The following is a 15824-nucleotide window of genomic DNA, read 5'->3' as shown; positions in this document are numbered from 1 at the left end:
AATGGGCCGCAGGGTCCCGGACCTGGCATCTGTTCTCCATTCGTATCTTAGGACATGCCTGAACAAAGACTGGGTGTATCCACGTGTCAGGCATCCAGTAGAAGCGATAGTAATGAAACACCACAAGCCACGTAACACCAATGAAAGCCACGTAAGCTTCACGGCTATAGCCGGGCGCGAAGCACCTTCCAATATTTCCACAAAAAAAGAAAAAAAATGCACTCAAGTTGTCGATGGTCACCACGTGTTCACAGAATCAACAGACAAAACAAAAGACGCCCGCTGTCCACGCAAGAAGGGTGGAAGAAGAGCTCGTCAACACCAACATCGAGAAAGCACGACCTCTCTACCCTCGACCGCAGAAGCGGCCCTTCACAGACCGGTGACAAACTGCGCCCGCTTTACGAGATAGTTCTGGAAATGAAATTGGTCTCCCTTTAGCATACGGTAAAGAGGATGAAGGCGAAAGCCTGCGCGCACGCAAGAAATTCCTTAAGTTACTTTGACATTGTCATTCCAGTGCGTTGTTACTTTCTATTATTACTTGCTTTCGCTTAACTCGTTTTTCTCTTGTGCTTTTATTCGGTCGCCTATGCATCGCCACTGTTTCTGCGTGGGTAAAGACCCGCTAGAACGGCCGTGGCAAGTCTATGAAGACCATTGGGAGGCACACGCTGGTTCCCTGAATGATTTTTAGCGCTTAATTCGACGAAGGTAGCTACAGGGACTTTTATATATTCTCTTAGCACAGAAAGAGGGACACGGAAAGGCAAATTAGGCAAACAGACAGCGCTAACTTTCAACGACAGATGCATTTCCAGTTCACGCAGACGTACTGAGACTTTTCAAAACATAAGACACGTACGTGTACGTTGCTCGCCAGGCAGGAATAAAACCGGAGAAACCGCACGCACAGACTTTTGTGACCACACTGCTTATTTAGGAGGGGGTCTATTCAACGCGAACAAAGCTGATCGAACTCTTTTCTTTTTTATTGGTAAAGAAATACTAGCGCATGCGCTTGAATGTTCATGCCATAACGCCGGACGGTCAAATATTCGACCCATGACCCCCATGAAGGGCTTTCCCCTTAAAAAGAAGTTTCAACGGTTTTAATTGGGAGAGGGGGTTACACGGTTTTGATCATTTGGTGGCAAGACAGTGCGAGTTCTTAGAACGCCTCTTCTACCGTTAAAAGATCAGCATTGCAGCATCGAGATAGTGGCGTCACTCTATCGTCTTTCTTTTTTTTTTCACTTGAGCACTATGGCTGCCTTCTAGTTTCCAAAGCGCCAATTGTTTCGTTTGTTCCCTTTACTCATCGGCACTGACTGCGCATGCGCTATGATTCCGCCTGCTTCTTCCACGATACAGACACTAATGCTCCAGAGGCACCGAAGCAGTCATGGCCGAAGACAGTAACACTGGAAACACTCCTCCTGCGTTTACCTTCCGCGAAGAAAAAACTCCGAACACAATCCAGGAATTATTCGAGGGCGCTTCGGGCACTCCCGACTGTAGCACCACGTGAGTCTTGCCGCTTGTAAAAATTCTCGATGAATATTGTTCCCGTAGGTATTTCCCAGAACGCAGGCGTTGATAGCCATAGATTTATTCTTACTTCAAAGTGGGCTTTTGACAGACAACTTCAGCCTGCATACATTGGCGACATTCTTAGCTTTTTTAGCGCGCCGATGCACGGGTGATGCCAAAATATCTTCACGGGAAGCATAGCTGCGGCTGTTTATTCTTAAGGTCCAAAGTTATGTCACTGCGGGAAGCAAATTCTTCTATGGAAGAACATGTTCGTCGCTCGTGTTTGGTCACCGTGTCGCACACCTGTTCCGGTGGCACAGTGGGTACAGCATTTGCCTGCCGAGTTCGAGGTCACCTATGATGCTCCTGGAACAACGGCCTATCATCGCTGATGGTGAAATGCAAAAATACTCACCGGTCTACGTGGCTGTTATAGAAAACACGGCGATGAAGCATCATTTGGTTCGTGTCAGGCTTTTCTAATGCTGCTCGCCGCGACCTTACAAGAGCATATTTCTCTAATGCTGCTCTTTGAGCTAAATAAATGTCCTTAGGAGAAATATGTGCAAAATATCGGTAGGCGAGAGTCGCGGAGCCAGCGAAACCGAAGCAAACCAGGTGCGTCCGACCTATCTTTAGATTCTGGGATTCGCGTGCGTCCGATGTACCTTTAGAAACAGCGATCACCACATGACCCGTCAGTGCCCACTGCTTCACCTGATTTACCGCACCGGCAGCTAGTGTCGGAGCATAAGCAAGCTAGTGCATGGGCAGGTCCAGCCCGCAACCTCATTTCGCAATGCCTGCAAAACCGGGACAAACGCACACAAAACGAGCCAAGCATTTACTCGTTCGCGCTACCTTGGCAGAGAGAAGTGGTTCTTGTGGGGAAGGAGAAATGGCTAGCGCTATTTTCTGCAACTCATGCGGCCTGCCTCCTGCTGGCCTGCCCTGCTCACCTGCAGCACCGCGGTCGATTTCTTCAAGAGTTCCACCGCCTGGGCCTCCCATGTTCACGACAGGAAGATATCCTCTTCCCCTGTCGTAATCAGCTACCAGCCTTCCTAAGTGTCGTCGGTGCTCTCGGCGAGAGCATAGGACATTTATACAAAGACGGATGGCCTAACGGCCATCCCACCAGCTCGGGCTTCCTGATGGGCCACTACTTTGCTTCCATCTCTACGACCCTCTACCTTTCTCACTTGCCAAAGTCGGATATTCAAGGAGCGAAAGCCCCCATATTTTCCCTCTCGCACCCGCTTTTACTCGCGCCATCGCATAAACGTCGGGTGATTCCTGAAATGCAATCTCCTGATGCGTGACTGTCACGGCCGACCGACGCGCCCGCTATACGAGAGTTTGTCCAACACCTCACCTAAAAACACTCCCGAACCGTCCACACGTGCCGCTCATCATCGTGCGGCTGTCACCTTGATGATGTCTTGCTTCGTTAGCTGAAGCGAAAGTTATAAGTATATTTAAGTTCTAAAGCAGGTTTGAAAGAGTAAACCTTCGACTACTTTTTTTGCTGCCACTGTAAAGAAGTCGCATGTTAGAATGATTTGCGGTTTTCAACTGTAGATGCACGTCCCTTCATTTACGATTTCTTACTGAGGCTTATGTCTGCAATTGCGCCTTGTTCATAGCCTCTAACTCAACCTAATTTTTCGGAAAGGCAGCTGCACGGTCACACGTGAAGCAAACTGGCAAGAACAGATTGTCACATATGCTTAACTTCAACTGACTGCGTCCTTTTCTTCTCAAGTGTTCAAACTGAGTCTTCCCTAAGAGGCAACTGTCGGTTCTCTACTACTTCTGTGGAAGCCATGTTGCTCGTGATTCTAATTATTTATAAGATAGATTCCTCATGGCACGGATCCATGATTGGTCATTAATTAAAATTGCTTTGAAAATCCTAATACCAGCACGACGATTTTGAATTCAATCTGACGCGGAAGGAGCATCTCTTTTTATTGCAGCGCTGCTTTGAATCAAAGCACGCAAGGAGTTCACGCAGCTGCTTTTGAGCCTCACCCTATTATATAGAACAATTAGATAAAAAAAAAAAATTTGTGGTATGCCTATTCGGAAATTATCATTGCGATTCTCCTCCACGAGTCAACGCCACGACAATTTGAAAACCGAACAGCTGCACCTAACTACAAAGCACTAATCAGAAACGCCGTAAGTTAACAAAAGCTCAAGTTCTACTCACCATCATCATCAGCCTCTAGTAACCTAGTAGTAAACTCTAGTAACAGACCGCTGCCGCTACACATGAAGCGCGGTGCCAGGTAGTCTGGTGCTGTTTTTCTGAGACGGTAATGGAAAATTTATAGAGACGGCGTTTTTCTGAGGAGTTCGGCGTTACTCCCTACATGTACGAGCCGATTGCGAAGAGCCGGCTTCTCGGAGAAGCAAACGATGCTGGTGCGAGCAGTGCTTTCGACGGGAACGAAAGCAAAGTCTTTGGAACTCCTCGTGTTGGAAATGCTCTTTGGTGAGTATGATTTTTTGCAAAGCGATCTAGTATCTCGCCGATATTTCGCCGATCTAATGAGCCCGTTTCCGGTCAAACAACTGTAGTGTTGTGTTCGTGCATGCCTCCTCGTGGAACGTAAGCGGGGATGCGACCATCGGCATTTGTGCGCTGTCCAAAGCTGTCGGCAATCTACAAAGACGGTTGAAACGCGTGAAAAGCTTGCCGGTTCTTGCAGTACGTGTAGTGACCTTCATCTGTTGACTACCACTTACGTTGATTACCACTCACTTTGACTACCACACACGTTGACTACCACTCTACATACACGCAGACGCACCAACAAAGGAATGCAGGGTCGATCGAAGCATATTACGATGGCACGCACGCAGAAACAAGCGCGGTCAGGCACGGTCGCGGACGCTGCGAAGGAACGAAACACTAGAGTTGACGTCACAACACCGCAGTTTCCGGTCTCCGCTCGCATTGTCAGCGTCAGCAGCAGCGCGCGGCATTCCACGGGGTGCGCAGCTACAGCGCAATTTCAACCGACGATTACGTTGCTCCTAATTGAAAAAAAAAAAAAAAATTTACCTACATGGTTTATAAGGTTCCCGCATCCGTATATGTGTGTCTTATTGAATTCTAGACTCATCAGCTTCCCTTTAAGAGTGGAACGCCATACCATTCAAATATCCCTGGCTGCTTCTCGCGGTTCCCGGTAACTGCAGTTTATGTAACCGTAGTGTTTCCTGGGAAACGCTGGCGGCAAAAGCTATGCATGAAAGCGAGCTTTCTGGATGAAACCCCGCTTATTTCGTGTGCCGTGGATTCTCGGTGGTGGGCACGCCACTGGCCGTGGTACAAGGGTGGTAGAAACGCAGGAAAATTGCTTTGTGCTTGAGTTTTCGCGTAAAAGAATGTTTTCTCGTACATTAAAATTACAATGTGGTGCTATCATATCTGTTGGTTGCGTGTAAGTCGTATTTTACTATGTTTCTGACGCATTTTACTTCAATTCATTTAGTTCAGTAACGCATTGGTGCTTCACGGAAGGCCTGCGCGATTCGGTATGTCTGATTCGGAATGATTTTTTGCTCACAACACGGTCAAGGCCGGTGCCGGACGCAGACATCGAATTATCTGCTACACGAGGCCCTTAGTGCTATCGCGTTAAACATGCCTATTTTCTTATTCGGCATGGAACACTGTCGTGTTCTATTCTGCTGTACTAAACACAGCACATATTTTGGGGGAAATTCAACAGTTCAAGAATTTCGTCACGCACGTCCCTTTCGTCATATATATTGAAGGCATATTTCCAGAAAGAGCACCGCATAAGGAAGCACTCAAATCAGGTTACGCTATCACAAAAACCTCAACTAAATCCTCGTGTTTTTATTTCAGAGCGACATGTTCACGCTCGTTGAATGACCCTTGCACAGTGACTAGCTAACACCTCTGTTATTCTCTCAGGCCATACACATGTCACTGAAAGCGGAATCACCAGTTCCCTACCTATGGCGTCCAGCAGCAGCGTCAATCAGGGACAGCCCAGTACAAGCCGCGCTGGAATGGAGGAGGCATCGGCCGTTACGGAAAACATCGCTAGGTGAGCCCACGTTTGGAAAAATTTCTTTGCACAAAGCAAATCACAGACGCACGGTGCGTAATGCTGCCCGTGGTACAACTATGCCTCCACTGTGGCACTTTCGCTATGGAGGAGAGCTCTGATTTGTGAAACGCGCACAAAATCAACCGTTATTCAAAACACACCGCATGGTGGATGCGGTGCTAACATGCTTTTCGTGCTCAGCGCTCTTGCAAGTTTGTCATATGCGTACGTACTACGCCATATTCGTTTGCAAAGATAGAAAATAGAAAGGCGTCCGTCTAATGACAAAATTAAATTAAATTATGGAGTTCGTCGTGCCGAAACCTCTTTCTGATTATGAGGCACGCCGTAGTGGAGGACTCCTGAAATTTCGATCATCAGGGAAACTTTAACGTGCACCTAAATCTAAGGACGCGGGTGTTTTCGCATTTCGCCCCCAACTAAATGCGGCCGCCGTGGCCGGAATTCGACCCCGCGACCTTGTGGTCAGCAGCCTAACACCAGAGCCACTGAGCAAAAACGGCGGGTGTCTAAAGCAATCGAGCAATGCAGTGACAGGCCTGTTGCTTAAGTGACGTTCATTTCAGAATGCAGCGTTGATTTCCGATTATTCGACTATATGCCACATGCTCAAATATTGTGCCGCTTTATGACTTTCGCTTACCAAGGTAACCTATGACCCTGGAGGCATGATGACTGTTTGACGCTAACGCAATGATGTTGGAATAAGAAGGAATGATATTACGAGGTCACCGGATTGCATTCCAGCCACGGCGGCCCCATTTCGATGGGGGCGAAATAAAAACACCCGTGTAGTCAGATTCAAGTGCACGTTAAAGAATCCCAGGTGGTCAAAATTGCAGTAGTCCCCCACTACGGCGTACCTCATAATCAGATCGTGGTTTTGGCACGTAAAACCTCATAACCTAATTTTAATTTTAAGGAATGATATTGATGTAATGGTCAAGTCGTACAATGGCGACGACATGACGACAATGACAGGTGCATTCTTAAGTCATGATCATGGTATAAAATGGACGACGTGACGACGACGGTAAGACAACCGCATGAAAAAGCGGCAATGACGACAACCGCACCGCCAATGTGACACGATGACTATACCGTATGACAACGAATGCATGATAGCGTCTGTGTGACGACAACGCAATGACAATGATGGCATGACAACGACGGCATAATACCGACACGATGGCGACAGCATAACTGCGGCCTAATAACGAACAAAAAATGAAAGAAAAGTAGCATAATAAATGCGACTACGCAAACCTAATTCTGAAACAGTGCACGCGGCTCACACAGAGAAAGACAACGGGATGGCGCGCTGCCTCTCAAGGGCAGATTTACAATTATGGTACCTCATAAACTCGCCCTACAGTTCCTCTTGTTCATATACTAATGTATCATATATTGAAGGTAGAAATAATAGCTAGAAATGTTCATTATCCTAATGAACAAATACAAGTATGTGCCACTAAAGCAAAATAAAGAAATATACAGGTTATCTATGTTACACTAAAGCAAATCGCCATCAGTGTTGAAATGGATATTTACTGATTTCATAACTTTCCCCCTTCCAAGCCTGAGTAAATGTCAGAGTGAATAATTTGCCGTGATTTAACTGACTCTATCAAACGAAATTTGATTGTTTGATAGTTCTAATTTCTTCTTTAAATAATCCGGTCTTGATGCCGGCCAAGCTAGCATGATTCCAAACGACGTACAATGTAACACCACATTACTCGAACCAAACCATAACATTGCATGAGTTATGTAAACAACCGCTACAAGAATAAATAAAAATACACAAGTAAAAAGCCATTAACGCAAGGATAGTGACCAATGTTTATCTAGTGTTTAGCGCAGATATTTAAATGAGTAGCAAGCTGCACAAAAAACATGCACCATACGCGCTGCCTCTGCTCTTCTGCCCGTTGTATTTTTCTTCACAAACCGGTAGAAAAGATGTCGTACCTGCAATGCCTTAACACAACGCTTGCAGTGTTCATTATCTTACCCAGAAAAACAAAAGAAAATACTAATTTCTTAGGCAGCATACTTCATCCATTGTACATGAAAACACTGAAGCATTTGATGTATCTGTGCTCGCTAGTATGGGGGAAATGATTGCGTGTGGGTCGTTCTCACAATACCTTCGGTAGGAGCGGTGTGCAATTCGAATGCGAGTCAAATATTAAATGACTTCATACAAACATTGCAGGTAATCTTTAACCGGGAAGTTGTTGAATGTATTCGATGTGAAGGACTTCAGTTCCACATACACTTGTCAGAATTAAAGCGAACAGTTCGCCTATGCGCCATTTTCATTTCCTAAGGTGGAGCTTCGAATGGCTAATTGCAGTGCCTGATACAGGCAAGAAAGCGGCTCTAGTGCAGTGAGATAAAAATATCATCGTGTTTGGATCTGCTAATTCCTTATTTAACCACCCTTACCAGACATTTCTTCTCTGTTCGAGTAGGAAGAAATACCACAATCACGCTTTACTTATTACATTATATGTAGCCTATGTGAGAGAGGTGCGGGTCTTTCTGATTTTCAAGTTTAGCCACACAGATATACCATCAAAGGCAGCAGTGTTCAGTTTACGCCAACCTAGAGCCTCAAACGAGCGCCAAAATTAACTACCGCAAGTTGCCGCTAAGGTTTAGAAAGGCGGCTTATCATTGCCGCAGGATTGTTTGTTAACCTCTCAATTGGCAAGATGTGTTTTTGTCCTTTCGTAACAAGAGCCGGCCGTTTTCACCTTCTTTGTCCGTGTCCTTGCAGGAATGCTCCTGGAACCGTAGGAAGGGAACAACGAGAGTTGTGTGGTGTCTTACACGGACACGCCAAGGAACCCACGGATGACACAACCCAGATTTGTAGAGCCTGTGATCAATCGTCTGTGAAGATGTCTAATTCTGTAGAACATTTCCGCAAACGCACTGGCAAAAAACACAAATGCGAAACCTGTGGTAAACAGTTCCACCGGGCTTATGATCTAACTCATCACCGCACGCATACAGACGAGAGACCCTACAAATGCCAAGTATGTGAAAAATCGTTCCGGCATTCTTGTCATCTAAAAATCCATAACCGCACTCATACAGACGAGAGACCCCACAAATGCCAAATATGTGCTAAATCGTTTCGGCAGTCTAGTCATCTAGATAACCATAGGCGCACACATACAGACGAGAGACCCTACAAATGCCAAATATGTAATAAATCTTTCAGGCAGTCTAATCATCTAGATAACCATAAGCGCGTGCACACAGGTGAGAAACCATATATTTGCAAAACATGCGGTAAATCATACACACAGTTGGCAACTCTCCGTACACATGAGCACACTCACGCAGAGGAGAAACCTCATGCATGCCAAAAATGTGGTAAATCATTTGAAAAGAAATATGACCTCAAGAGACATGTAGACTCCCAATGTGGAAACAGCGCTTTTGTTTGCGAAATCTGTGATCGATTCTTTATGAAGAATTCGACTCTTCTTCGTCACCGCCGAACAAAGCACGTGGATGAAACTCCTTTTGAGTGTATGCAGTGCGGTTGTCGTTTTGCAGACAAAGAAACACGCGATAGGCATCTGTGCCAGGAGGAACGCAAGATGTGAATGATTCCGTCTGGTTTTTCGAAATTGCGCGACAAGATCTCATCACCAGAACTATTTGGGGTGCTTCAATATCAAAAAACACTGTAGGTCCTGGCCAGCGCTCACTGTTCCGTGAACTACGTTGTTGGTGAACGTCGCTTAAACAAACTGATTCCAAGACAAACCTTAATGAACTGCAAGATTGTGTTTTGCGTAACTAGAGGGTTGAGGGAAATGTCCCCAAAGATCCTTGACCCCCATTTGGTTAGGCAAACTTCTTGTGAAGGTCGTTTTGCAGTGTACCAGCGAAGAAGCTTTGATGAACCATATTCGTATTGATATTCCAGGGTAAACAGAATGGAATATCTCTCTAGGAAGCATTTAAGAAAGGGCGTATTGTATTCTTGTCAACTAAAGAGTAATTTCTGCCATTAATCGAGGTCCTGAGGCAAAGTTGCTTTCGAGAAGAAGCACTTGCAGATGCTTTTACGACAATGTTAAACTACATCGTAGGCGTATGAAAAGTATCCGCTTGAAAGTTTCTTCAGTGCATTGACCGTTCTTTGGCGCCTGTATGCATACCGAAAATGTTTTTTTCTATACCATAAAATAGGCTGATGACGATATTGAGACAGTATTGGACTCGAATCATGTGGAAATTCATGATATGACATGGTCTCCCCCTAAGAAAATTTTTAGTGTCTTTATTGTGGCAGGACTTCTGAAGTTTAATAGACGGCTTTTCTTCTACTCAAAATTCATCTGTTTTGACTCGGACTGCTCTCTAGTAGCAGCTGTCAAATCTTTTTAGCCTGAAGGGACAGAACTTTCTGTGCAAAAATGACAATAAATGTGTGACATGACAAGTAAGTTTTCATATATGTTTCTCCACTTACTTTTATATATTTGTCCTGTGAACGCATTTTTTCGGCTAAAAAATGTTACGTTACCACTCACCGCATTACGCGCCTGCGTGTATCAGAACATTCCCCATCTTTCTCACCAATCATACATTTTTTTTTCTGTGCTGTGGTCGAACCTTTCGTAACCAAACTGCATGCTCAATACGAATACAAATGTGCATTCTTGAAGGCTTGCAAGCACCAACGCTTAGCCTACATTCCTAAACGAATGATGTATGAATATCCGACAAACGTTAGCCGCCAATTACTGATTCGGCGATTCACGTCTACGCTCGCAACTATCTTCCTGCCTGAATGTAACTCGTTTTGTGCCTTCCCGTTTCCCGATAAGAGTTAGTTGCGTGACTGAAGGTTCTTGCTAGTGCATTGTTCACCGTCACTACAACGTGGCATCTTTTAGAGGTGCTTGTTGTGACCGGATACACAAAGCGAGCCATTAAAAGAACGTGAACATTGTCATCGGATAGCCAGCTTGCCACAACATACAGCTTCCGCACGTGTACGCTCATGTGGCCGAAAATACTAGGAACACCATGGCCCAATCAGCAGTCCCAATGACAATCCTTGTCTTGCCAGCAACGATCACGCTGCCACAGCCAATGGAGCCACCGTTCTTCCACAGATCATCGTTTAAGATCCGGAAAGCTGACTGCAAACCGAAGCATAAATCGCCACATATAACAAATGAAAGCGCGACTAGCTGCGTTAGGACTATTTCTCATTAAAGGACACTGCTAGGACGTGGTTTAAAAACGAGCCTCCGACGTAAGAGCAGGGGAGCTGTTTGCAGGGGCTTCCTACAAACATTCACGATTGCCATGTGCAAGGAGCCGGCGAAAGCCATGAAATAAGCTTGTGTGCAGCTACCGAATAAGCACATCGTGAACTTCACGGAAGATATTGACACGTGTACTTATATTTATCGGTCAAACACGTTTCGCCGCCTAACAAATCTTATCGCACAGTGCGGGACGCGCTTGCATGTATCCGAAGCTTCTGGAAGGTTATCGATGCTTGACATAAAAAAATTGTTACAGCGCAATCACATGCAACCACAACTAAGAAGGACGGGACACAAGCGCTGACTGTCAACTAAATTTTATTGATGGAAAACGGATACCTTATATAAGGGGAAAGGCCGAAGTGAAGGGGGAAGGGAGTGATACAATCGGGGAAAAATGACAATTCGCATCGATGAACGAACGTGCCAGCAGTCAACGGAATCAGACGCCGAAAAAAAACAAGAAAACGAAAAACCAGAAAAACACTATCAAAAGGCGAGGGATACTAACATACATTGAAATCAGTAAGCAGTTGCTTCCAAAAAATGAAGCTCTGCAGCAAAATGCGATACAGAAGGGGTGCTTACGCACTTGCTGCCATATTTGTGTATGTGAAACGCTTCCAAAGAGACGCGCGCCGTCGCGTCGGCACTCTTGCCGAGAATCTTTGTCTCTCCCAAACGAGCCTCGCATCCTGTGCATTCAATTACGTGCGCGACCAAATGTGCGTACTTGTCCTTTAAGTTTCTTAAATTTCGGGCATGTTCCCCCAAGCGTTCATTAATGCAGCGGCCGGTTTGGCCGACATAAGCCTTTCCAGACTTCAAGGGGATGGCGTAGACCACTCCTGTGGAACACTTGACGCACGGCTTCTCATGTTTTAGCTGACAACCTCTTTTTTTAGAGTTGCAGATACGTGGGCATAACTGTGCCAGCTTGTTGGGTGCCGAAAAAACAACGGAAACCCCATGCCTGTTGGCTACCTTCTTGAGACTGTGGGAAGTCTTGTGCAGGTACGGCACAACCAAAGGCTTGTCGGTCTTCGGACGGTCATCTTTGCCTTGTGTTCCCAGTTTCAGCTTCTGAAGGAGGGTCTCAGACACTGCAATCAAGACCGAATGGGGGAACCCCGCTGCCAAAAGTCGGCTGGCCTGATTGTCAAAACTTTTCTGCATCAGGTGCGGGCACGACTTCTGAAGAGACGATTCCAAACAGTGCGACGCTATAGCTCTTTTTACAGTTTTGGAATGCGCTGAGTCATATGGCAACAAGTCCTTTTTGGCGCGAGGGAAGTAGCCCCAGCAAACGTGCTTTTCATGAAAGGTTAGTCTCAGGTCTAAAAACTGTAAGGCATCTGCGTCAGGTATTTCGTGGGCAAAATTTAGCCCAAGTGCATGCTTGTCAAATGCGTTTAAAACTTCACCTACTGTAGAGAGGTAGGTGAAGGCCGTCTGCCTTTTTAAAAGCACTAAAAAGTCATCTACGTACCTAAAAACCTTTAAAACGAAGCCCCCAAAAAAGACCTATCTAAAAATTTATCTACCTTTGCTAAAAAAATATCACACAGAATTGGAGCCACGCAGGACCCAATGCAGATACCGTTGCGCTGCAAAAAAGGCAGGTTGTCATAAAGAATAAAACTAGATTTCAGGTAAAACTGCAATAATGATACAAAATTATCTACTGACAAGCCTGTTGAATTCCGGAATGACACTTCGCCGTTTGCTTCCACGCATTCTCTAACAGCCAACAAAAGCTGATCTTGAGGCACAGAATAAAACAAGTCTTGCACATCTACGGAAAAACCAAAGCCAATGTTATCTGTGCTCTCAAGAAACAGCGCGACATCCATAGATTTCTTTGTTAGGAACGGATCTTCCAAAGCAAGCGCTTTGAGATGCTTTTGCAGAAACCGACTAACGTTTATTTGCCACGAACCTTCTTCACTAACGATAGTCCGGAATGGAATGTCTGGTTTGTGGGTCTTGGCTGTAAAAAATGCGTTTAGGCTACTACCTCTGCTATTAGCAATATCCCTAGCAAGTTTGTCAAGATTTAATTCCCTACAGAAGTTAATAAACTTGGTCTTGACCCTAACGGCACTCTTCTTAATAGGTTCAAAATTCTTATTGATGGCCACTTGTGCTTTTTCATTGTACATTCCCTTTGGTAGAACAACAAACCCTGTCTCTTTGTCTGCTTGAACAAGCATAAGGTTATTTCTTTTAAACAAGGAAACCACACTATTTAACACATTTCTATGATTCTGCGCGTCAAGAACGTTTGGTGAGCACTTTCGCAGACAGTCTACACCCTCAAGTAGGCAGCGGTCCCGGTACTCTTCATTTCTTGCTTTCATGGCCAATTTCTTGTTCGTTGCAATCAGCTCATGGGCTGAGACACCAGGCTCCAATCCATATTTTGGGCCCTTCTGCAGGAGACGTGTTACGTTCTCAGGCAGGGAAACATTTCCCAGGACGGTTACACTTCTTTTACTCCCCTGTGCTATGTCCCTGTTACCTAAACAAGACAGCAAAAGGTTCAGAAGGCACCTCCAATGATACTCCGTGAGTTGAGCAGCTGTTTTCCTCAGCGACGTTAGCTTTCTTGCGGCGAGCCATCCGGGGTGGTCAACGTAGCAAAGCAATCCAAGCCAATCTTGAAAAAGACGAACTTGCCGCCAGTTGCCGCCACAGTTCTGACCGCATTAGTCTGCACAGTCTTTTAACGTGTCCCCACGACGGTTTTACAGGGCCAAAGAGAGTACTTACTTCATCTGGGACGAGGCCCTTGCGGATACAGAAGGCGTAGCGTCTTGCCCGGCATGTAGCGTTCACGATGTGGGTCAGTAAAAGGTCAGTGATGCGAGAAGAGGGAAGAACACCGAAGGAAGGGCCCACTGAACAAGAAAGGTACTTCATTAAAAATTCTTTCTGGGCGAGTTGGTGCATACTTGACATAAAAAAATTGTTACAGCGCAATCACATTCAACCACAAGTAAGAAGGACGGGACACAAGCGCTGACTGTCAACTAAATTTTATTGATGGAAAACGGATACCTTATATAAGGGGAAAGGCCGAAGTGAAGGGGGAAGGGAGTGATACAATCGGGGAAAAATCATCATCCTTTTCCATCAATGAAATTTAGTTGACAGTCAGCGCTTGTGTCCCGTCCTTAACCGGGGTGAGCAGGGACCCCGTCTGTAATTGCCTGTATAACACTGCCTCCTTCCGGGTAAGCCCCGGGTGAGGTCCACGAAGCTTTTTATGCTGACCTTTACATCTAGCTTTCTAGCACGGACCACACAAGCGGGATGTATTGCATTCTAAACACGCGACAATGCTTCCAATGTAAAATCTATGAGCATCACGCACAGAGTTACCCGCGCTAGCTCACCGGTGCAAAACGTGCTGTCCGAGGCCACCCCTCGGACCAATGTGCTGGCACAACCCGTTAGAAGTCATGAACTGCGGTGGTGGCTATGCTGCATATTCACGGTCATCTGCACACAATACAAATAAAAAAGGAAAAAAGTCATCCCCACGAAAGTCGAAAAGCATATCTCATTAAGAGGAAGCGTTAGCTCGGGCGCTCCTATGTAGATACGTGTAAAAGAAAAATTCGGTTTTCTCAGCGATCACTGCGGGAAATTAGACGAGGTTTCTTGCATTTAAAAGCCCAGCTTAGCATCTAGTGACTCCTGGTTTCCAATATTTAATTTAGGTCCTAAATTTTTATTAAAAATGGGTAAAAAATTTAAAATTTTCAAAAACAAAACTATCAACTTTACAACTCTCTTACTCAGCAAAGAAAAACGATAATACAATTCAGTTACTTGCATTTAATGGTACATCTAAAACAGTCAAATTGATGTTTTACATGAATGTAAAAAAATTCTCTAACTTGGAAATGCAGCTTTTGGATAACCCTTGTGCGCCACGTAACAAATTCGCGTAAGTTATAAAATGACATATCGAATATTTTCGCTCTCAATGATCTAATGGTTGCCGTTTACAGAACCACGATACCTGTTCTTGATGCAGAGCTATGAATTTGTAAACTTCGTGCATCTATATTATTCAAGCTTACGAATTTTGGAAAATTTTTGTAACAAAATACAGGACATAAATCGAAATTCAGCTTCCAGCAGTCACTAGAATTTAACTTTCTCTCTCAAATGCAATATATTTCATTAAAATCGGCCCAGGGTTTATCGCTGAAAAACGTTCTTGCGTTTTACACATTTTTGAATATATCGGGCGCGTCGGAGTTGGGCCCGACTAAAGCTTTTTCTTAATAAAGCCCGTATGAGGAAAGTGTTCGGTATTGTTCACCTGACTGGGGCAAAAAGAAGGTTATTGATCACAGGAAAGGAAAGGAAAAACAAAGTTCGATTTCCCCCGGGTACAGGAAACAATTTCCTTTTAGTAGCACTTCTACGGCGTTATAGATAATGTATTCAAATCAGTAGAACTAAGTCGCAGTCTTGCTGGACTTACAAAAGCAAATATCTAAATATAGGCCTCAGGTGTTTAGAGTCCAGTAGAGGAAATTTAACTAAGAGCAACTAAACTTCCTCCTTTGATATTTCATCTTCTGAAAACACCGTGAAGATGGCGTTACCTCATTCGGTGGTGGGACGCTCACTGTATAGGAAAGTCTGTCATTTCACATCTACAACGTAATATGCCTCTCGAGGCAGTGTCTATGCGAGTAATTCAAATTGATAGATTCATTACAATTTATCCTCTACACATCAATTCCATTTTATTAAAAATTAAATATTGTGGTTGGTGGCTTCAGTGATGCGCAATTTATGGGTGGAATCTTGGAGCGGTGCGAAAGGTCGGCTCATGCAACAC

At 44.9% G+C, this 15824-nt stretch overlaps 1 protein-coding gene across 1 annotated transcript in view; it reads left to right on the top strand.

Annotated features, from left to right (window-relative positions):
• Positions 1–8541, top strand: part of LOC129381603 (uncharacterized) — a 35998-nt gene extending 27457 nt beyond the window's left edge. Inside the window, exons 8-9 of the mRNA XM_072285684.1 lie at positions 5492–5627; positions 8437–8541. Of these exons, the coding sequence (XP_072141785.1) occupies positions 5492–5627; positions 8437–8456 (156 nt within the window). The 3' untranslated portion in view covers positions 8457–8541. The remainder of the gene's footprint in view (positions 1–5491; positions 5628–8436) is intronic.
• The last annotated feature ends 7283 nt before the right edge of the window (positions 8542–15824 follow it).

This window comes from Dermacentor andersoni, chromosome 11 (genome assembly GCF_023375885.2).
Source record: "Dermacentor andersoni chromosome 11, qqDerAnde1_hic_scaffold, whole genome shotgun sequence".
In the NCBI taxonomy this organism is placed as follows: domain Eukaryota; kingdom Metazoa; phylum Arthropoda; class Arachnida; order Ixodida; family Ixodidae; genus Dermacentor; species Dermacentor andersoni.
This window is presented reverse-complemented; position numbering and strand designations above follow the sequence as displayed.